The sequence below is a fragment of the Prosopis cineraria genome, unplaced genomic scaffold (assembly GCF_029017545.1).
Source record: "Prosopis cineraria cultivar Desert tree isolate PC_DT_omini unplaced genomic scaffold, ASM2901754v1 PC2, whole genome shotgun sequence".
Classification (NCBI taxonomy): domain Eukaryota; kingdom Viridiplantae; phylum Streptophyta; class Magnoliopsida; order Fabales; family Fabaceae; genus Prosopis; species Prosopis cineraria.
In genome coordinates, this window is record NW_026555333.1 from 18,729,648 (window position 1) to 18,753,965 (window position 24,318).

Consider the following 24,318-nt stretch of genomic DNA (forward strand, 5'->3'; position numbering starts at 1 on the left):
TGGTCTAGGTATTGAGTTGTACTTTTGAAACTTGGTGTGAATTTTAGATAGTCAGCCTGTGGTTTAAGGGTGAAAATATGTTAGTTTGTATTTGGGTGTCTAATTTATAATTGGGTTAGAGTTTGAAAATGAAACTAGTACCATTAGTTAGAGTTTTAAAAAAGCTTTATATGAATACTTAGATCATCTCAATTGAATGTTGGATGAAGATTTGAGGTGCTTCAAAAGTTTGGCAAGACAACCTACCATACCAACATGGGTTTTGCATTTTACACCGTAGCATAAAATGTTACGTTGTGGTGTAATTCCAAATTTCACTTAAGTTTGCTTGATGTGCCTTATGCCACAATGCATTTACATTATGTCATGCTGTATTGTGCTAGAAATACTGTTTTTAGCTCTTTTAACCCTAAATTGATTTGTTACCTTATGTCGTATGATTTTCACACTTTCATATATGTTTTTACTCTAGTTTAAATTAGTTTATTTTTTATTTTAAAGTTTAAGTTATTAAACTTAAGATCTCAACGTTTAAAAATTTATATTTTTAAATGAAGTTGTTGTTGTACTATGAAGTGAATATTCTAATATGTGTTTTAAAACTTTTTAAACTATAGCAGACCTTTGATTTGTCTTTTCCTTCCTACTATGACTAGTCCTTTAATAACTGATTAAAGTCTACAACTATGGTTCAGTAATCATATGATTTAATTCATATTTACTGTGGAGGTTTTGGCTTAGCATAGGGATGATAAGGAAAATGTTATGCCCTACTTTTGATATTTTATACCTTTTGGATTAAATAAAAATATTTGTACTAAAAAACTTATTAAATATATAATATTTTATTGATGTAAATAAGATATAAAGATTATACTTACAATAAAAGAACATAAATACCTGTTCAATAAATTTTTTTAAAAATAAAAATGATGACCAATCTATTTATATTATTACTATTTTAATTATAGTGTAATTATTATTATTATTAATTATTAAATTATTATTTTAAAAAATATTAACCTTTTGATTAAATTATCTCACACTACCTAACTCCAGATCCTAAGACTCACATTCAGTTCAGGTGAGTCCCCAAAAAAAAAAAAATGTCTACATCACCCTTTAATTCTTCAGCTTCATTCCACACAAGTACTTTAGAGATATAAGCTAACATCAAACTATAATATTTCAAACATGAAGCTATTAGCTATAGGGCAACAAAAGAAGCTGGGGGCAAGAAAATTGCATTCAAAAAACTTATAAAAAATGTTATTCGCATGCAAGGGTCAATAACAAATTATCATTCAATAAAAAGAAGGTTCATATTTTTATTTTAATAACAAACTATTTCATATTAGTTATATGAATAATATTATTTGCAACTCCTAGGATGCAATTTTTCCTAAGAAAAAAGTGAGCATGACATTTAAGGCCCTTTCAAAGGTATTTATCACAATAAAGGCCTATCAATTTTGCTTTGAATATTATCTTATATAAACACGTATATATTATTAAAAGTTAAATTTTAACATGTTAAAATTAAGAAAACCCTAACAGAAAATACAAGTTGAGATTCAACTTTTAATAACATATATACATTTTTACAAGACAATATTTGATACAAAAGTAATGGGTCTTTATTGCCATATTTTTTTTAAAGGGCCTTAAATGCCATGCTCCAAAAAAAAAAAAAGACCACGTACCAATGGCGGCCATGAAACAGAAGTTTAGCAAAGAGAACTTGAAATTAAAAGGCTTCATTTCCAACTCTTGAAGCAATTGAGATGGTAAGACCTAAGGATTTCATGTCCATCCCTAAAATGATCACTCGAAAGATACCTAACATTACTGGATCCAGGCCATGATTGTCTCTACAAATCAGAACTGATTCCACAAACATGTTCAGAAACAGATCTTCCCAATATCATATCCATATTTCTAATATGTTCTATTTTGTGGATACCTAAACTTTGTTAATTTAGGCCATGCAGCTGATAGCTTCAAGTTAGAAAAGATTTGAGAAACATGAACAAGATCAGAACACATTCCAACATGTACTTTTTGTGGATACCTAAACTCTCTTGATGTCGAACAGACTTCACGAACATGAACAGGATCAAAACAGATTTTGCTAACATGAATTGGACCAGAAATTTGTCTCCCCAGTATCATATCCATATTTCTAACATTCTGTTTTTGGATACCCGACCTCTGTTGATGTGGGCCATGATGATCTCTGGGGATGGGTTCCTCCTTCATTAACAACTTGAACTTGAATGTGCTACACTTACCCAAAGAGAAAGGCTCATCAGACCTGGACCCATCACCTCGCTTGTTGTTATAACCGGGATAATCTTCTTTTTTGAAAACAACACACTCTATTAGACACAGAAAGCTTTGTATCCCAAGTTCCCTTATGCACCAATAATGATATGGTGGTGTGGTCTTGTGATTTACGTGAATTTCACCATCAGGTCTAAGCATGCTCCTCGCATTCATAAAAAACCCACGTACAAGGTTCTTGTGTTCCCTAGAAATGCCAGAAAATGGATGCTCATAGCCTTCACATGCACTAATGGAAGGGGAGTTCATAATAATAATTTACTTATAATGTCATTTTAAACAATATAAGAATATGCCAATCAACATTCACAATTGTTATGGATAGTTCAACTAATTCCTTAAACTACATCTAATTATATCCAAACCAAGACAACTGAAACCAGACAAGTGTGCATAGAGAGAGAATAGAGACTTAAATATGAACATGTATTACAAATAAAATACAAACATCAAATGCCAACTTCTAAGGTTAGTAATATGAGAGAATTACGATAAAGTTTCACGTAAAAAAAATTAATTATTGCAAACTTTATTAAACAATTGAATTAAAGCTATTGATAATACAGCGTTGTCAATGATCTTAGTTCAATTATTAATAAATCTTGTAGTAATTAATTTCTTTACATGAAATTTATATATAATTCTCCCCGGTAATATTCATAATATGTGTTGACCAAAAAGTCCTTGCTTTTCTTTTGATACACAACATAGACGTAATTAGGTCTTTTCTTTATGAAGAAATTATCAATGCGATAGCATGGAAATCATTTCCTTACAATGCAGTAAATACAAGATCAAGATGAAATGACTTAAATACCCTCATACATGCATTGTTTTCTAGTGGAAGTACTGAAGCTTATGAATTAAAGTAATCAATTTACATTATGAACCTGCAAGCTGGTGAGTGCGGGAACTGGGCCCCACAGCCCTATTGTTTTTGCAAAATTACATGCGGCATGTAAAACTTATCTTTTACAACCTCACTAGTTTTAATATTTTCCTCCCACTAGTTTCAATTCTAATTAGTTTACCCTTTTGTTCCCCCCTAACAGGGTTTTGGATTCGCTAAAAAATTATTGTTCTCATTTTTTAACATGGTCAATAGATGCCGATATGATATTCGCTTCTTCCCTTTGAAAAAAGGTAAATTTTACCTTTGGACATTTGGTTGACATTTGCACATATAATATATTAAAACACTAGATGAGTATCCTAATCTTCTGAGACTTTTGAAAATAATTCATGAAAAATTAAAACTTTACGTATATTTAAAAAATGCCATTCTAATATTATTTCGGACATCTGCCACATATATACTTACAGAAATTTCATATTTACTGTAGCAACCTTCTTATACATAAGTCACCACATGCCAGGGAAATTAAATGGTTCATATACCAGACCAGACAACAGCTTAGACTGAAAATCATAATTTTGAACGCCAATAATTGTCAAGTGAAATCTTTTGGAAAGGCTGCGAATCTTTTCATTTCTATTATATATTTATGGTCTAAAAGCTTAAAAGTATAATTGTAAAATTACAAAAGACTTTTCTCACATCAAAATCAAAATATACAATGACACCTTTACAAGTCAAATTTTCACAAGCCCATGTAAATATGATGCAACTCATTTATAGAAACCGTGTAACATGGAGGAAAAGTGTCTAATCATATATTAGCATATTCATAATACATACATACATACATACATATATTAAAATGTTAGACAAAAGTAAAATGAATTCTAACGGGGAACTCACTGAATCAGGGAGAAGCTGTCTTCTTTGCCATGAAAGCCTGCATGAGGGAAATTGAATATAATTCTATCAAATTTCTTCATTTTCAAGTCATCATGGGATTTCATTTCGGTTGCATCAACTCCGTGCAACACCATTGCTCCCAGCCTTGTTAAGGCAAGTACATTTGACACGGCTTTCTCGTACTTCCTCAAAAGTTGATCTTGATGAACAGGGAAAGCAATCAATGACATAACCAATATTCACAACTGTACTAAAAGCAACAAATTAAATAACATGCACAAAAGTAATAACTGTTCATTCAAAGAACAAAATCTATGAGATGGTGATGACTCCAAATATTTTTATGCATTTTTAGAAAATTCTGATGCATTTTTAGAAAATTTTAGATTCAATTTGGAGTCATTTAAATAATTTATAGTGAAAATGAGACTATTATTTGAGAAAATGAAAGAAAATTTCTTTTGAATATGAGAAGGGAGAATTGGTAATACCTTGTTGAAATGAATGGATTACTTGAACTAAGCTTTCATTAATAATGTTATATTGTGTGTAGAGTAATCCAAATTAAGACTCAAAAGGGCTATATATAAGTAAAGATTGAAGATGAATAAAACGCAAGATTTATGCTACCGCATATTGGAATTACACTGCAGCATAATTCGGTGACAATAGTAGTGATGGTGGGATTTATGTCGTAGCATAACCTGATTATGCCACGCAGCATAATTGTCAATTACTGAAACACACAACTTCATGAAAAATTAATATTTTTAGAGATCTAAACGTTTTTTTCTTGGCATTCTTCATCTTGGCTTGTCTCCAACAGTTCCAAACTGACTAAGGAAGAGGGAAAAACACCATGGATGAGGTGCAGAAGCTTGGGTTTCATGAAATATTAGTGATCTTTGTCCAAAATCACTCCAATTAAGCTTTTCTTCTTCTTTTCTTCTTGGTTTTGATGTATTCTCTATTTAATTTTGCAATTTTTAGATTTATGTGTGGTTGAATCTCTTAAACCTAAAGGAACTATGAACCTATTGATGGATTAGACTCATTTTTTACTTATTAGTTATACTTAATGTTAATTTTAGTTGCTCAATCTTGTGCTTTAATGCCTATTTGATGCTTGGCCACCCTTAAATGTGGTTTTGGGTGTTGGGATTCTTCCTTGCCAAAGAGAAATCTTTTCTAGACCATTGAATTAAATAATGTGGAATTAGATTTTATCTAATTTATAATTAGGATAAACATATACCTAATTTTCCCATATAATCATTGTAGAGTGTTCTTAGGTTAAGTTGCTTATTAAATAATTGTGTTAAAAATAACATAATTAATTCAAAAGATGATTCTTAGCAGATTGAAAGACCCTAATAACTATCAAAACTCTTGATTAAAAAAATTGCTTTTGAAATTAATTAATTGAGTTAAAATGAAGTCTAAGACATTAATAGGAGGAGCAGTGACTCTAGGTTCATAGGAAAATGGAAGAATAGCATATAAATTACTTGCCACATATCATGGAGAATCAGAAAACTAGATATACCTTTTTGAAAGAGCTGAAGAAGCAAGTAGAGATTAGTTGCTTGACTTCTCTTTGTAGGGTATGCAATATACAAACGACGGGGAAAAAAAAATCAAATGTCAAAATTCCTTATTTGCATGGAGTTAAGTACCGATTATCTATGATCCCTTTAGCGAAATCGCAGAGCATAGATTGACTTCGTTTCAAAGCTTAGAAAAGAACAAGCGAACAGGAATCCAACTCACTTAGATGAACAACCAGTATTTAAGATAATACCTTTCATGATGAAGGGCAAAAAACTGATGATGAAGAAGAAGAATTAAGAAGAAGAAGAAGAAACACACACAAACGTAAAGGTAAGAGCAGAGGAAGAGAGAAGACCATAAGTGTCGAGGGAAGAAGCAATGATGTTGACAGCAGAACCAAAGGATTGAGCTAAGCAAAGGGAGAAGGAGAAATCACCCTCTCCTACCAAAAGTATTCGATGATGGGAAGAATAATATTTCATCCATTTTTCTTCTGATGGTTCTTCTTCAACGCTCAAACCCAGCGCCTGTGCTCTCGCCATTGCGTGTGTAAGAAGCTTTCCGTCAACCAGACCCCAAAGATGAAGCTAAAGTCAAGATTTTGTGCTTTCTAAGTCATCGGGTAGTCATATATTGAGTCCGGTTTGACGAGCAACCTCTGCACCTTTATAGATTCTATTTTTTATATTAAATATTATTAAATTTATTATACCACCAATATATACAATCTAAAATTAATCTGAATAATTTAATTTAATATTACATATTTTTATTATTTTTTATAAATTAACTATTCAAATATATTTTGAATAGTTGCATTTAAAATTTTTAAGTTGTAACGTTTTTTTAATTTTGTAAAGTGTAAATTTGAAGATTATCTTTATTTTTTATTTTTTTAATAAAGAAAATTAATTTTTTTAATCCGTCAACTTTTAACTCACATGTAACCCAATCTCTCAACTATGACTCACTGTGACTTAATCCCTCAACTTTTGACTTGGCTAAAACTCCATCCCTCAACTTTTGTTAATTCTCTTTTTCTAAGTTACTTAAATCCCACATCAAAGAGTAAAAAGATTGTATTTTGAAATAAAATATGAAGATTTCTTTTATCCCTCTAATTTGATAAATATAATTTTTGAAAAAATTGTAAAATAAGGATTAAGTTATAAGTGAGTCAAAATTTAGGGATTAAGTTGCAGTAAATCATAGTTAAGAAATTAAGTTACAAGTAAGTTAAAAGTTAAAGGATTAAAAGACTAATTTTTCTTTTCTAATATTATATTTACTAAAATAAAAATTAATAAAAATTCTGAAAAAGCTTATTATTAAATCCAAACAACCCATAATATATTTAGATAGTTAATTTATAAAAATTATAAAAAAATATAATATCAAATTGAATCATTCAGATTAAATTTATATTATTTAAATTAATGATAAGATAAATTTATTAAAATTTTATATTTTTTTATAATAAATATAAACTAAAAATATTAAAAGTAACATTTTAAAATGATGCTCGTCTCATAAAGCGATGAGCACCACTAGATAAGCACCGACACCTAACGCGTCATACATCATGGTGGGAAATGAATCTTTTTGTTGGGGAATCGTCTTTTGAGTTGTGATAACTGGTTGTTCCATTTTTTAATTTATGAACCAATCAAAAAATTATGCTTGGAAAAAGGTCAACAATTATCATCGCATTTCTTCCCAGAGGAATCTTCAACATTAATTGTTTTTTAAATTATAAACAAAATCCACATGTACAAGGATTGTTTGTCAATATATTATTAGTATTATGTCCTCTTTACTACATAATTGGACCAAGAGTTATAAATTTCGCCAACATATAACTCAGTTCTCATGTTCTTTTTGTAAACACACCCCATGACTCTAATAGAGACAATGCCCACTCCAATTCCTATTTCCCCCTCTTTATTCTCATTAATTAATATTTATTAATTCATTTTACTTAATCCTTAAACTATTTTTGTAATATAAACACAAATCTTTAATTTTATATTTTTATTTCTAATTATTTATCTATATTTGTATATAAAGTTTATATTTTCAATTAGTTTTAATAAGTCTCAAAAAATAACAAATAGTTTGTCATTTTTTTATGTAATTGATATTTATTCATGAATATTGAATAAATTTTCCCTCTTAGCTTTCAATTTCTTTTATCTTGCAATAATTTTTTAATCATTATTAATAGACAGCAATTCTTTTTAAATATTTATTATAAATATTATTCACTAATAAAATGGTATATTTCATTAAAAAAGAGTAAAAATTTATAAAATTTCATTTTATGAATTTAATCTCATAAAATAATATTTTTAAGATATTACTTATCAATAGTAAGTATCCTATGCGATGCACAAGATATGTGAAAGTAATTTTTTAGTATAAGTCATAGTTAATTAGTTATTATTAATATGTGAAATGATAAAATACAATTTAATATTTTTTAAGAATTAATTAAATGGCCTCAACCCCAAATGGTAGTGTCGTGGAAAGTGAATTTTTGCATCTTAATCCCTTCTTAATATCGTGCAACTATCAAATTATCACCGTCCAAGTCAATTTTTAACTTCCAAAAATGAGATTATGATCATTGAAAGTTAGGATGATAAGAAAATGGTAGGGACAATAGGTGAGGAATGAGGAAAAGAGGAAATTAAGATAAAAAAAAAAAACTTTGAAGATGTAGGGCGTTTTTAGTTTCTATTCTTATTTATTGTTTTCAAAAACTATTTTACAATATAATTTTTAAAATTATTTTTCAAAAAAAATAAAATGAGAATCCATTTGGTTTTGTTCATTAAAAAATATTTTTTAAATTAAAAATTGACTAATAGTGATAATTATAAGCAGTTAATGGCGTTGATTAACAATAAAAATTGGTCAAGATATAATTTTTAATAATTAAATGTAATGTATTTTAAAAAATAAAAAATAAAATGAAAACAACTTGAAGCTGTTTCTAATTTTTTTCTTAAAAACAAAAAATGAAAACAATTTTAACAATAATTAAATGAAAAATGCTTATCCAAACAAGTTTTAAAATTTTTCTATTTTCAAAAATAAAAACATTTTAAAAATAGAAAGAAAACATGCTCGTAATTTCTATATAATTTCAAAGCATAAATATAATTCAAGTAAAAAAAAAAAAACACACACACACACACACACAAACACGCAGAGTGTACTAAAGACCATAGAATGAAACTAAAATATAATGAAAATATTTTATCAAGCATGACAGAACATATATAAAGATTCATAAACCAGAAAAAAAAAATTAAACATTTTTCTTTAGCAAATAATATATTCATTTATCTTAATTACAAAATGTGAAAAATCCAACACCAACTAAGAACTAAAAATTGTCTTCCGTTGAAGTGGTCATGCTCCCAAACTTAGTTAAAAAAATCCAATAAAAGAGAAAAGAGTGACAAACCCAATAATTCTAAAGCAAGTAGAATTAGAATATCAAAAGATTTGCAAGGAAATTTTTATTCCCATCAAATATGATAACGGTTACAGATTAACATAAGACAATGCATATATCATATAGACAACAAAGAGCTCAAGAGATAATCAATATATAAATCATAGAAAAGAATAACTGAAATATATGACAAAAAGAGGTTGAAAATCAATGGAATGTTTTTCATTTGGTGTATAATCTCTTCATGTTCATGCAATCATCTTCACGTGGCTGCTATCTTAATGCCTTGTAATTTTTCTAGGTAAAGATGGAGCAAAACAAGGAGGCTTCTCCTGTTTGGAGGGGAATAGTTGAGGGAGGCATTGAGGGGATATATATTGCAAATTGAGAGATCATGGAGGAAGTTAAAACAACATAAGGAGGTTAACATGGAAAGCAACATGCAAAAACATGGACCTACAAATTTGGGGGAAATTAAATTAAGGGGTATTAATTAGAATAAGAAAATCCATTCTACTAATTATTAAATAAATTAATTTAAATGTAAATAATTATAAAATATGATACATCACAAATTTTGAAATACAAAAATAAAGAGAAGATGATATGATATTAGATAATAGAGATCATGCCATAAAAAAGTTATTCATGACTCAAAAAAATTGCATTTAAATCTAAATATTATAAATTTAAAATATTTAAATTAATAGAATTAATAGTTATCAAACGGTTGTTATTAGAATGAGAAAATATATTATACTAACTAAATAAATTGATTTAAATTTAAATAATTTTAAAATATGATACATTACAAATTTTGAAATCCACAGAATAAAAGAGTAATGATATTAAAGAATAGAGATCATAGCATATGGAAGTTATTTATGATTTAGAAATTCATATTTAAAACTAATTCAAACTTGTTCATATAATGGATAGTTTCTTTTTGTGTATTTTAATAAAAATAAAGATGAGTTAATATTGAATTTTTGTATTAGTAATTTAAAATTTTATAATGAGATAAAGTGATATGGAAGTTAGGATAACAAAAATAATGAGAGAGAAAAGTTAAGAAACAAATAAAGGAATTAATAGGTGAGTTAAGATAATAGAAGTTATAATTATGATAATGGAGATAATGGGAGTAAGGATTAATAAGTAAATGAGAAATAAAATAAGAGTATACATTAAAATTAATTTCTTAAACTAATCCTATATAATTTCACGAAATGAAAGTATTTGAAAAACTAAGACATATATCATTCATGAAGAGAGGCTTATTATACTTTTATTATAAATATATAGATAATATTTAATATATAATTTTTTAATATAATACTTTAATCATAAACAGTCTGACTACAGTTACATAACAAACCTATTTTTTTAAAATATAAATATAAATTTTTAAAAATACATGTTATTTAATATATTGAAAATAAAAAAGAATGAAAATTAAATAATAATAACATTAAAAAAACATTTAATAAAATTTTAATTTTTTAAATAGTTTTATATTTTGAGACGTGGTGATTTTTGAAGGATATTTTATAATTTGAAAAGGTGGAGAACATTATAACAAGTACACGAGGGCAGGTAAATGAGAAAGTTGGGAAACCATATAAAAAGTTACAATTTCCAGTGAAAAACAGTAATTCATTAACTTCCACGCTATCCTTTTCTTATTTGAAAAATGATGGAAAGGTTTTAAAAGAATTAATTAATTTAACTTAAGTTTTAAATTTCAAACTTCATATATTAACAAGTTTGGCTTATACTTTTATAATTTTATTATAATAAATTTATAATTTATTTTTAAATTTTAATATAATTTTTTTATATTAAAATTTAAAATATAAATTACAAATTCATCATAATAAAATTATAAAATTAAAAATTAAATTTATAAATTTTTAAAGTTTAACAATTAAGACCTCAGTTGAATTATTATGTCATTCTCCCTTTTCTTATTCTTATCAGTTATTAATCACTACCAAACCACCGCCAAGTTATCCAAAATAAGAGTCACAGACAAAGGAATAAAATCATTGCGCATTGCGTCTGCCTTCCACTAAATCAGAGTTGAGACTTGAGAGGACGCTTCCCTTCTTCCTTAAGTTTTTCTTTTGCTTTTTTGCCTTTTGCTTTCAGCCATTCATTTTCTTGCCGTCCTGCGATTCCTCGACCTAACCTTTGTTCGTCCTGACTGCATTCAATCATTCATCTCCCTCGTCCTTTTCTAGTTTTCTTCGTGCGTCTCAGGCTCTATTCATTCATCTTTCTTCTCTACTCTCTTCATTGTATCTTTTCTTTTCATTTCTTCTTACCATCTCTTCCTTCTACTTCATCCCTTTCCTTCTTGTTGCTGGTTCTTTTCTTAAAAGTAAAAAAGAAAAATTTCTCACAAGAAGTGATCTAGGGATTGATTCCAGACATTCCAGATTTTTTAAATTATTTTTAGCAACGTCAAAACAGTACGCTTTGCAGGTTATGATAGGCAACAATATTAATAAGGCTAACCCATTCAACATGTCAAGCTACCCAGATTATTCCGGGTTAGGCTGGCTAACACCTTCCCAATTTTCCTCATAAATTGGACCGGACTGAGTTCCCTATTGAATCGGTCAGTCTATTCAGTTTTTCATTACATGGAAAAGAGAGACCATAACTAGTACTTCCTTCGTTAAAAAATATAAGATATTTTTTGAGGAGTTGGATGTTAAAAAATGTAAGGTATTTTTAATTTTTTTAAAGTGTAATTATTATCTTTTTTTTTTAAAGTGTCCTTATTGATGAATGAGTTTATATTTATTGTAGGGTATTTAATAGGGGTAAATATAAAAAGATAGGGTTGGTTTAAAAGTAGGTAACTACTTTATTGAACGATAAAATTCAGTTAAAAATGCCTTATATTTTTTAACAGAGAGAATAGATTTTATATGGCCATTGCATATCTTAATATTTTCTTTATAATTATCACAAATCACGTGCATGGCACGGGCAACTTCATTATAGAATTAAAATTAAAATTTTAATTTATACATGTATGATATTTGATAATAACATACCTCACTTTTTTATTTATTATAAAAATAAAAATATTATTCATGAAATCTAATGATTTCTCAAGGAATGAAATATTTTTTTCATATTTTAATTGGTTAAGGGTTACTACTAATTTTTTCCTCTCCCTTTTCATATTAAATCATATAATTATTCTTTCTCCATATTCAAAGTCCATATTATTATTCTTTGGAAAATGGAATTTACATAAATGAATCTATGAAAAGGTTGAACTATTAATTATGCGGGTAGTTAGTGTGCATCTCATATGAAATTGAAAATATACTATCTACAAGATAATCATGCGAGAAAATATCTAAATGAAAAAAAAAAGTAATATAAATCATCAAATATATTAAAAACCTAATCAAGTCAAATCAATAAAATTAATTATTAGACTCGACCCATTAAAGGAAGCAAGTTGGGTTTTACAAGATTTGAAGAAGAGAAAATTATTAGACTCCACCCATTGATTGGAACTTTTTTTAAGTTTCTCTCCACATGAGCATGTGGGAGTTTCCTTGTCTCTCTACATTTGCATGAGGGTTCATCGTTCATATTGGAGTGACATTTTTTGTTGCTTCTTGACAAAGCATCCATTGTCGCTTCTCGATAGTGGATTCTAAGGAGTGTTCGCTGCCACACTTTCTTCATGGTAGCTTTCTTTTCATGCTTTTCTTTTCTTCTTTTGTTTATTAGATGATTAGTTGAGGGCTCTAGTGATGAATCGGTAATGGAGGTAGAAGATTTGGTTTGGAATTCTAGTATGGGACATGATTCAATTAAATTGGTTCTTGTTGGGAAAATTCTTACTAATATAAAGTTTGACCAGTCGACGGTCCTATCGATGATGTAGAAGGTAGGGAATATTAAAGACGATCTAGAAGTGGTTGAATTTCATTGGAATTTGTTTGTCTTCACATTCAATTTTATAGAGAAAGGGAGATAGATTCTTTAATGCAGGCTATGGTTGCAAGAAAGAGGTCAATTTATGGTTATTGATGACACTGATTTTTCTAATTAAATGCCTATATTGGATTCAGCTACATGATATTCCTTTGGAAGCTATGAATGTTGAAAATATAGTTTGTTTTGGTTCGAACATTGGTATTGTTTTGATGTATGAAGAACCTTATTTTAATGGCAAGTTGCAGTGAGGCTTTCTAATATTCAGAGCAATTGGGGATGTTAATTGAGCCTTAGTTGCCTGATTTTTGATTTCTCAATTGGATGGTAGGAGGTCTTGGGTGAAAGTTAAGTACAAAAAATTACCAAATTAATGTTTTAAATGTGGTCGAATTGATCATGAGTCCCAAATGTGTACTATTGAATGACTCAAATCTAAATATAATCCAAATGAGCCTAGGTATGGTCCTTAGTAGCAGAATAGGTTAAGAGTTAGGAAGATGCTTTAATTGTTAAAGATTTTGATTGGCATGAATCAGAAGGAGGTGTAAGTAGGAGAAGGGGATGCTGGAGACATAATCTAATATTATCTTTACAGACATATTTGAATGACATTAGTAGAACGAATGTGTTATCATTAGTGGAGAAGAAAGAGTCCAATATAAAAAATGATTATTCTATAATGGATGTAACATCTTAAATTTTAATCCCTATATTACCAAAGAATTAATCAAGTTTAATGGTAGTGATTGCGTGTTTTGATGTGGTGTTAGCAAGGAAAATCTAATAATTGTATTCGGTTGTGTTTTCAACCCTAGTTTTGGGATCGAAGTAAAGACAGGCCACTTGGGTAATGAAAGGAGGATAAAAGACAAAGGAAGTATTTCTGTGCCATATGCCGCAACGTGCAACATATCCGTCGCAGCACACAAATGACCGTTGACAGAAGAGGGCCTCTTCGTGCCATGCATCGTGGCATGTGCTTATGCCACGGTGCACTTGCAACTAAGATAGAAAACAAAAGAGAAAGAAGAGCACAAGGAAGAGCAAATGGGAAGGTGTGCTAGGGTTTGCATTTAGAGGGTATTTAGGATGTTTTGGAGTTAGTAATCACCCAAGGTAAGTATCCTAAACTCTATTCCTCCTTTTCTCTTTCATTTTAATAGGTATTAGAGTTAGGGTTTAAGTTGGGATGATGATTTTAGGTCTATATAGGTTATGGGTCTAAAATCATTAACTCAAATGGAGTTAATAAAAGTTTATTGAAGTATTTAAACCTAGAAATAATGAATTTTGATATCTTTGAATGTTAAATGTCATTAATATCCAAAAATGATATTAATGAGGGTTGTTAGAAGAGTTGTAATACCATTAATAAAGGTTTAATGGCTCATTCATAATATTGAAAGCTAAAGATAGTTAATAAACCCAATAGGTAAGTGCAAACATAGGCATTGGATAATCTAGAGTGGAAAATGGGAGTTGAAATTGTGTATTTGCAGTTGTTGATGAGTTAAGAATTTGATTAATTATAGATTGAGCATTAGGCAACATTTTGGCTTGGAAAATCAAGCTTGGAAGCTAAAATATTGAGGGGTAAATATTTAACCTCTCAAAGGTTTAGGGTAACTGGGGGAACCATATTTTGGATAGTTATTTATTAATTGTATTGTAATGTGAAATGTGTGTTTTGGCATGTATAATTGTGATTTATGTATGGATGCACATGTTATAAAAACTTATGATGGTATGTTTGCTTGATTTGAAATAAAGGTGTAAAAGTAACTTTTAAAATGAATTTCAAGTTACAATGTGATATGAAAATGAGAAGTTGATGATAAGTATGATAAAGATGAATATGTTGAGTTTGCAAGTAGTGAATATATGTTATATGTAGGGAAATGAGATTTGATACTCACTTGGGTAGCACATGGTCATGAGTAGACATTGTGAATAATAAGTGGACATTGTCTATGGTATGATCAATAGGTGAGAGTTCGCCTAAAGAGAGCAGTAGTTAAAATTTATATAATATTTCAGTTGCCTTCTAATACATAAGGATATAGCCTTGTCTCATAACTTGTTGAGAGACCAAAACCTAGCTATCAACACCAGTTTATTGAGGAGGTTAGCTTAGGGTATACGACACCTTAAAGATTCAAGAGTGGGGGAAACTGTAGTCCGAGAGTGAGTCATGTGATCTTTAGCCGAGTCATACCTTACAATTGATAAGTTTAGGTAGTTTAGTCATATGGACAGAGCCCTATTTGATTTCAGTCAAAACAAATAAGGAGAGTATAAGGATGGTTGATCATGTCTCTATGATTATATAACATGTCATATGATTAAGTTGTGGCAAGTCATGTTAATATATCAGGTCATGGTCACATATCTAAGTGTCTTGTGACAATATACCTTATGTTTAAGATAAAAATAATTTAATTAAAAAAATGATGAATTGTGAATTATGTGTTGATGCATGTTTTAAGAAAATATATTTCATACCTATGTGTTTATTTCAATTGATATACAACTGCATAGGGTAGGTTATCTTGGTTACTGAATGACTAGACTCATCCCTCTTCTTGAATATTTTATAGGTTTTAGCTCTAGTGCAGAGAGGAAAAAAGTTTTGGAGGTTTAGAAATTTGCGTATTCCTAATGTATGCCTCTAAGATTTATTTTATTTGTGTAATAGGTTTAATATTGCCAATTAAGATGCATTTTTATTTTACACTTACACTATATAATGGTTTATAATGTATGGATTTATTTTGGGCCTTAAGACGTGGTTTAAATGTTGATAAGATCAAAATACTAGTGTAAATATAGTAAAGCTATTTTAAGCATGATATGGTTGACATTTAATGAAATGCAATACTAAAAACTTTTCCTTTTGTTTTTAGTATTGTTGAGGAGTGAATTTGTGATAAAATGGTGCATATGTTCATGTGGTGTATTGTGCAAATAGTCCTAGGTTCAATAGATATGGTTTGGGTGTTAAGAACGACTTTTGGAACTTGTTTAGAGTTTTAGACAACCTTTTTGTTATAAAAGTTAAGAAAAGTAACAAAAATATATTTGGGTGTCCAATTTTTTAATATATTTTAAAAATGAAACCCATGCCATTAACTAGTTTATGAAAAAAGCTTTCCATAAACAACTTCATGTCATTTGAACATCAGAGAGAGAAATCGAGCATATTAAAAGTTTCCCTAATTTCACTATCAAATGATAATAGAATTGTTGTCATAAGCATGCAATGTGCCATGACGCATCACACAAAGAGTGACAAGCCATAGCTTAATGTGCACAAGCCACAGTGCACTACTTTATTTTTAACAATTTGAGGTTTTTCAAATGTTTTCAACTCCTTTCACTCCTCTGAGGTATCCATGCTTTCATAATACTATTTTGCTATGATTGAAGGTCAAATGTGTGGTTTGGACTTATTTTTAAATGATAAAAACTTAAGATCCCGTTATTTCAAAATGTTGAACTTGGTAATTTCTTTATGAGTTAGCCTCTTAATGTGATGGGTGGTTTTGCTAAAATAGGCAATAATGAGATTACTGTTTTAGTAAATGATGTAGAGAAGGGTAGTGACATTAGTCCACAATAAGCTCAGCAAACTCTTAAAATAGCATAAGCTAACTTGAGTAAAGCTGCTCTTTCTTTATGAGGATTATAATTGAAATAGTCTTATTACTAAAACAAAGGATTTTTACTTTTTTTTTTCAAAAAGTAATCCAAGATTTTTCCTATTGTTATATAATTTTTATGTATGTGAATACGAATCCATCTTTCACTTTCTCCGTAACAAATCATAAATAAGAAGATTTGTTACAATATGGGTTATTTCATTTAGAAGGCTTTAAATAAAATAATAAGATAAAACATGTTTAAAATCACTAGAATCCTGAAAACCCTTTTTAAATGTTGTTTAAGCTAAAACATAGTATTATAAAATCATAATAGAAACATAGGAATCAATAAGGCACCAGACGTGATAAAATAGGCAAAAATGACATTGGTTGAAATAAGACAATGCGTATCAATGACTTAAAGCTTCAATCCAAAATTGAGCTTTTAAATAGAATTTACACCATATATTAGGCTAAGTGGAATCCCCTAAATTCTGAGTAGGCTAGACTTGACATAACTTAATGGTGTTGCCATTTATAGAGGCCTTATCAGAGATGATAAAGGTAATTGGATTAAGGGCTTCTAAAAAAATCTAGGTTATTAACCTAACATAGCACCTAAGCTTATAAGGATATTGGAAGGACTAAACCTTTGTTAGAATGTTAAGATTTCTAGTTAATGTTTACTCAAATTTTATAGAGGCTCTTTCCCTTATTGAAAGAAACTTTTCTCATAGTACCCTCCCTAAGAAATTATTAAGAACATTAGGCATCTCACCATAAGAGACTAAAAAATCATGTTTAATCACATTTGTAGAGAAGCTAATTGATGCACTAATCTTCTAACCCATAAAGTGTTAAGTGAGAATTTTGATATTACCTTATTTGACAGTCTACCCATAGATTATAAAAGCCTTATGGTTTCAAATATGATTTGATTTTGGTTTCCTTGCATGATTTTTATCGTGGCCTTATATTAAAAAAATAGGATAATGCATTAAGCCATATGATGTGGCTCATGTATTGTGGCATGTGGCACAAAGATATCACGTCTCACTCTATGTCATGCACTGTAGTGCATTGTCCATATGCCATGGCGTCCATGCCTTACTATGATAGTGAAAAGTTATCATGACAACTTTTTCAGACAAACTTTCAAACCGTCATTTTTACATTTGATGTTGATTAGAGTGATTCAATCATTCATATAAAACTTATTTAATAATCTAACTAATGGCACAAGTTTGGTTTTGATCTAACGGTTCATTCAAAATTTAAACATTCAGGTGTATAAAATCAATTTTATATCATTTTCTTGCATCTAAGTGCTAAAATTTACATCATTGTACGATTATCTACTTTCGGACCTTAGATCAAGTCCAATGAACTTGTTTACATTGAGCACATAAAATAAATACATGATAAGTAACATATGACTTGGCTAATTTAGTCCCTAAGATCTCAATAGGACCATTTCACCTTAAGCATAAATATCAAAGTTGTGGCCAAGTCATTATTGCATACATATCCATATATGTAAATATATATATATACACACACATTTTTATCTCACTGCTAATAAACAATATCACCACCTACTATAATATCACCACTTTGCAAATAGTGACTACAACCTCATATTCAACACACACGAGTGCGTGTGCACATGTATACACACACATATAGTTGCCACATTTACAATATTTGCGTACTTACACTAGTATTATAGTCCTTTACCATATTTATTTACCATAAAAAATATAAAAAGGCCTAGAATACAAAGTTCACACCTTCATACAAGTACATACATTCAAAAAAAATACTATACATCCCTAGTTGACAACCTTTAATTTACATTTTTATACATGTACACATACTTGAAATAAAACAAGCATTACTGTACCTCTTAAGCTAATCTCTGCCCAAGTCCTTCCCTTATCCTTTCTTAGTATCTGCATCTATAAAATAGTAACCATGAGGTGAGATAATAATTTCAATAACCAAATATTCTATACTATTGATTAACAAGTAAACTAATAACAAGTAATAATATAATAATTATCCACATGCATAAGCAACGTATTATAATTCACCACTGGCATATAGCATCCATGCACAGAAAATTCCATCCAATCCTCTATTGCTCTTTGACTGAATTCATAAGAAATTACATTAAATCAACCCTTAAAGGGTTAGCCCTTGCTTACCGTGCATGGGATTTCAAAGTATTATCTTCACACTTTCAAACTATGAAATTCCCTTTACTATAAGTAGCTAAGTTGTTGTTGACTCTGACTTCATACCTTTACTAGTACTAAGGAGTTCCTGAAATGACTACCCAAATTGCTCATTTTTTTACCACTATTTTACCACTTTTCTCTACAATGTCTCTGACTCTTAATATAAATCACCGTATATATAAAAATAATTCACTAGTAAGTCATGTATGCAATTTACCACACATTTGGAAATATCTACTAATATGCAATCATGCCTTATCTCAATCATGTTTGTAATTTCATAAAACATGTTTATATGAATATAATGTATAATATGCACATATAACTACTCATATATGCTTAAAATAATTAATTAATATTATAGACTATTTGATTACCTCAATCCTTTTGTCAGAAAAGGGTTAGCTATGGTTTGAAATCACTACAATTACCTCTTGGATCATAACAAGCTCCCATACACCTCAATCTATAATAATAAATACTATATGTTAATTTTTCACTAACATAAGTACTATTAACTACACAAATCACCCTAAATTCCCTACTTTCCACTCATATTCTCAACAAAAGAGTAGTCAAGATCATAATTAGCTAACACCATCCCCTCAAACCCCCTTCTAGCTATCACAACATATCACTTTATATCTCAACATATCACACTTCAAAACTCTAGAATTTAACTAAGGCTTGATCAAATCCCTTTTATTTCTCATCTTTTCTCCTCAAAATCACTTGGCCTTAGTCCAAAGAATATAGACCAGGCTATTGGAATTACATGCAACATATAAAGCATGGATTCCTAGCTCCTTCAACCATAACAAATACTCTTTCACTCTAAAGCTCTTGAAATCAAGGTGTAAAGATAGAACATAGAGATGAGAAGCTTACCAAAGTAAATTATAGTTAAAATCCACCTCTAAGAAATCCACTACTCTTTCCCTAGCATAGTTCTTATCCTTGTCCATTCTGCCTTTCAATTTCTCAATTTTCCTTCTGTTTCTCTAAGATGATTCAGGATTTATTTAATCAGATTGAGTATCATGCATCACAGTGCATAGTACAGAATGTATCATCACCCTTTAGCTCCCTATTTGACCTCAATCTACTTTCTACTCTTTCCTAGCCTTACCCTAGAGCTACCTAATAATCTGAAACATCTATTAATAATATGAAAACTTAATTAATTAGATTAATCCACTTATTTACTAACTACACTCTTAATTAGCAATTGAACCCTAGACTAAAATTTAGAATGTTACATTAAAGGTGATACAAAGGAGGAGTTGTTAGCTAGAGTAGTTAAAAAGAGAAAAATTAAGGTTTGGCATATTGATAAAGAAGCAATTGAATCTATTTGTGTTTTTCAATTAAAGAAGGAAAAATGGAGAGCTCAACAATCACGTAAGAAATTAGTTGTGAGTCATGTTAAACATGCTGAGAAAATGAGATCCAGTAAATCTACTTTGGCTGAGTTATTGGTTAATATTGATTGTAGTAATGAGCTTCTAAATTTTTGGAACATGCTAGAAAAAATATAACTGAAGGTATGGGTAGATGGCCTTTAACACCCTTACATCACCATAGGGATTATTTCTTTGGTATTTTTAAGGCTTGGGGGAAACCTTGATAATCAAAAACCTTAAGGAGGTTTATAGGAAATATAAGTCCTCTATTATTTTCTTATGAAAACAAAAATATTAGAGAAAAGATTGTAAAAAATTAGGAAAAGGTGTGGCATGGATAGGGAGTTTTATGTTAATTAGGATGGAAGATCTAGAGGTTTAGCTTTATGGTGAAGTGAGATAGTTGATATTGATGTTTTATATAGCTCTTGTAATTTGTTGCATGTTTGCTTGGCTTCATTTGTGATGAATTTGCCCTCTTTTGTTTCATTTGTGTATGGCCATCCTATTAAACTAGAAATAAGGGTGGTTGGGAATAGATTGTGGTTACTAGCTAGCAGGTGGATGGTTCATGGTGTTATATTGGCGACTTTAATGATTTAGCTTCAATTTTTGAGAAAGAGGTACTTAGATTAAGAGCTTCTTAAATTTCTAGATGCTACTTTTTGATTATGGTTTAATGGACATTGGTTTTCAAGGGTTGAGATTTACTTGGAATAATGGAAGGTTGGGGGAGGATCATGTAAAGGAACATTTGGATAGATGTGTAGGAAATGTTGAATTTATGTTAGAATTTTCAAAGGCTTTGATTTTTCACTTAGATCCTGTAAGTTCAAATCATCATCATTTTCTTTTATATTGTTGTTTGGTCAATAAAAGATCTAAAAAGACATCTCGTTTAGATGCTAATTGGGTGTCTCATGCTAATTACAAGGTGGTGATTAGAAGAGATTACAATAATCATTACCTTTTAACTATGGGAAGCCACATTCTAATTTTGGGAGGAGGCTTACTCAAATACTAGAATGGAGCCACTGAGAGCAATTTTTGATTATGTTCATGAAATCATCAATGATTTGAAAAGATCTCCATGGCTTGAATTGGGTAATGTTGGGAATATGAATATGATAGCTTTGCGAGAAATGATCAATCCTCTCAATCTCATATGATCATTGCTAAACTTTTATGGCTTCTAGTGGTCATTTTGTTGTATCTTTTTGGCACGTAGTTGGATAATAATTCATGTATCTTGAACTATTATCTATGAAGTGAGGAAGAAAAAAGTAAGGTTGGGTTCCTTTAAACTTTTTTAAGTAATTGTTTTGTTTAAAAGATAACTTATGAGAACAATGTATGCTTCATATGTTAATGCTATTTATTTTATATTAAAAATCATAAATATGTATTCCTTTTTGCAAAAATGACAATAAAATTCTTTTGAATTATATAAATGACAACTTAGTCTCTCGAAATACCATAATTTCATTGAAGTTCCTTAGGACTTTTATATCATTAGTGAATTTATATATATGACCAAATTGCCCTTGTTAAAAATAAAATGATTATATGTTTTGTTTAAATAATTATAACTTGTCTTCTTATATTTGCAACAATACAATAATAAATTACAACTTCTGATGTCAAATTCTTGATATTGTTACAAGTGTTGGACATAATTGTAATGCTCACAAGTCTTGTTCCAATAATAACAACTTTCCTTTTTATGTTCACAATAATGTAACAACAAATCAAAACTTCTCATATCAAATTCCTGTTATTGTTACAAGTGTTGGAAATAACAAGTAATGATCACAAGTTTGGTTCAAATAGTCATAACTTTTCTTCTTATATTCGTACAATGCAACAGTAAATCACAAGCTCATATGTCAAATTCCTAATATTACTACGAGTGTTAGGAATAATAAGTAATGATCACAACTTTTTTTTAAATAATCGCAACTTTATTTCTTATATTTACAATAATGTAACAGCAGATTACAACTTTACATGTCAAATTTTCGATATTACTACAAGGGCAATTTGATCATTCATATAAATTCATTAATAATAGAAAAGTCCCTAGGGACTTCAATAGAATTATAACATTTTAAAGGATCAAATTATCATTTATATAATTTAGAGAAATTTCATTGTCATTTTTCCTTCCTTTTTTAATAAACATAAATATATGTATTCTAAATTTGAAGAAAAAAGTAATTTTTTATATTTGTTAAATAGAAGAAGGCATCAAAATCCCTAAAAAAAACTTAAAAGGAAAATATTGTAAAGCTAGGAAGGGGAAGAAAGTGAAAGAAAGATGAAGAAAGCTGAAATTTTCAAAAATTCTTATTTAATAATCATCAAAATTTTTGGATGATTATTTATTTATTCAAAAATAATTACCATGGCTGAATAAAAAACTCTAGTTTTATTTATAGAGTCCCAAAATAATAAAAATTTAAATTTAGAACCTAAATGTAATTTAGGATTAAAGGATAAAAATGTCCCAAAAGTTTTTTTTTTTTAGAGGCGCTTATTATTTTTAATTTTTGTTTGAAACAATTTTATACTGAAACTAATAACGGATTTGAGGGGAGCAAACAAGGGTGCTTGTTTCCCCCATGGTACAAAATTATGGTTTAATTTACATTGTTTTTGTTTGTTTTTTTCTTAATAAACATAAAATTTATGTTTATTAAAAAAATAAAAATGATAATAAAATCCTTCTAAATTATATAAATAATAATTTAATATCTCAAAATGTCATAATTTCATAAAAATTTTAAAAATTTTTCTATATATCTCCCACTCTAAAACTTGTAAAAATTAAATAATTTCACCCTGCCATCTTGATTGTGAAATTGACCTTGATTGTCAAGTTGACAATCACTTGGCATTTATTTAAGAAAATTTTTTAAATAAATCCAAGTCAAAATACTCATCTCTTCAAAGGATAAAAAAAAAAAAAAAAAGCTAAAGACATGTGTCGTCCACCATGAAATTTGACTCAAAGACCTCACGCACCGATCTTCTTCCTCCACGCCAAGTTGTAGTATGGGGATGGATCCAGAGCTCAATGTTTAGGGGTTCAATGTCGGGCAAGCAGGGGTAAAAAGGGAAAGCCTAGGTGGAGGGGTAACTATTGGTTGAATTAATTATCTGGGTGGGAAGCCTTGAATTCTTGGCTTCTTGTGAGGGTAACATAATTTATTTATTTTTTGTTTTTTTTAAATAAGTTTGGGTTTCAGTGATTTCTCATTATGATTCCTTTTGAGATGTACCTGGATGATTGATGCAATATAGAATTCCTTCTATTTGTTTAGTTGACCTCCATGATGTCCAAAATGTCCTTTATAATTGAGGTTTTTGAAATTCTGAAGCTGATAAGGTTTGGTAGTTATTCTCTTTCAGCAATGCCAGCCATAAATTTTCATCCATTGCTTGTATTCTCTGTCTTTTTCCTTATGGATTTCATTCTATATGGAGAATGGCAAGATACTCATATGGAGATTAGCTACACTGATGTTGACTGCCTTGTATTCTCTAATGTTGCATCTTATATTCTTCGGTTCTTTTTCTTTTATAAATGGAGCGAGATGTTGATGAGCGAACAGAGTGACTCTGTTTTTAGGTTGAATCATTATTCTCCATGCTCAGAACTTGCAGGCCTCAACAATGGCGAAAATGTGGTGGGGTTTGAAGGGTTAAGGGCTTTTAATGTGTCCTTCTCTAATGCCACTTATAATATTCTAACTTTTTAATTTCATTTTTTTTAATCATTGGCTTCTACATAAAATAAGAAATATTTTAATATTTTAATATCCCAAAATGATAAAGATTTATATTTTTTATGATTTTTTAAAGAAAAATATCACAAATATACCCTTTTATTTTTTTAAAAATTATAAAAAATATAAATTTTCATTATTTTGGAACATCAAGA

The 24,318-nt window shown here is 29.1% G+C and overlaps 1 protein-coding gene across 1 annotated transcript; it reads right to left on the bottom strand.

Annotated features, from left to right (window-relative positions):
- Positions 1-1,556: 1,556 nt before the first annotated feature.
- On the bottom strand, positions 1,557-6,270 carry LOC129302269 (heavy metal-associated isoprenylated plant protein 41-like). Its single transcript, XM_054941024.1, has 3 exons — positions 6,012-6,270; positions 4,106-4,304; positions 1,557-2,530 (listed from the first exon to the last, which is right to left on the bottom strand). The coding sequence occupies exons 1-3, from the start codon at positions 6,196-6,198 to the stop codon at positions 1,939-1,941; spliced, it is 978 nt and encodes a 325-aa protein (XP_054796999.1). The 5' UTR covers positions 6,199-6,270; the 3' UTR covers positions 1,557-1,938.
- Positions 6,271-24,318: the final 18,048 nt, after the last annotated feature.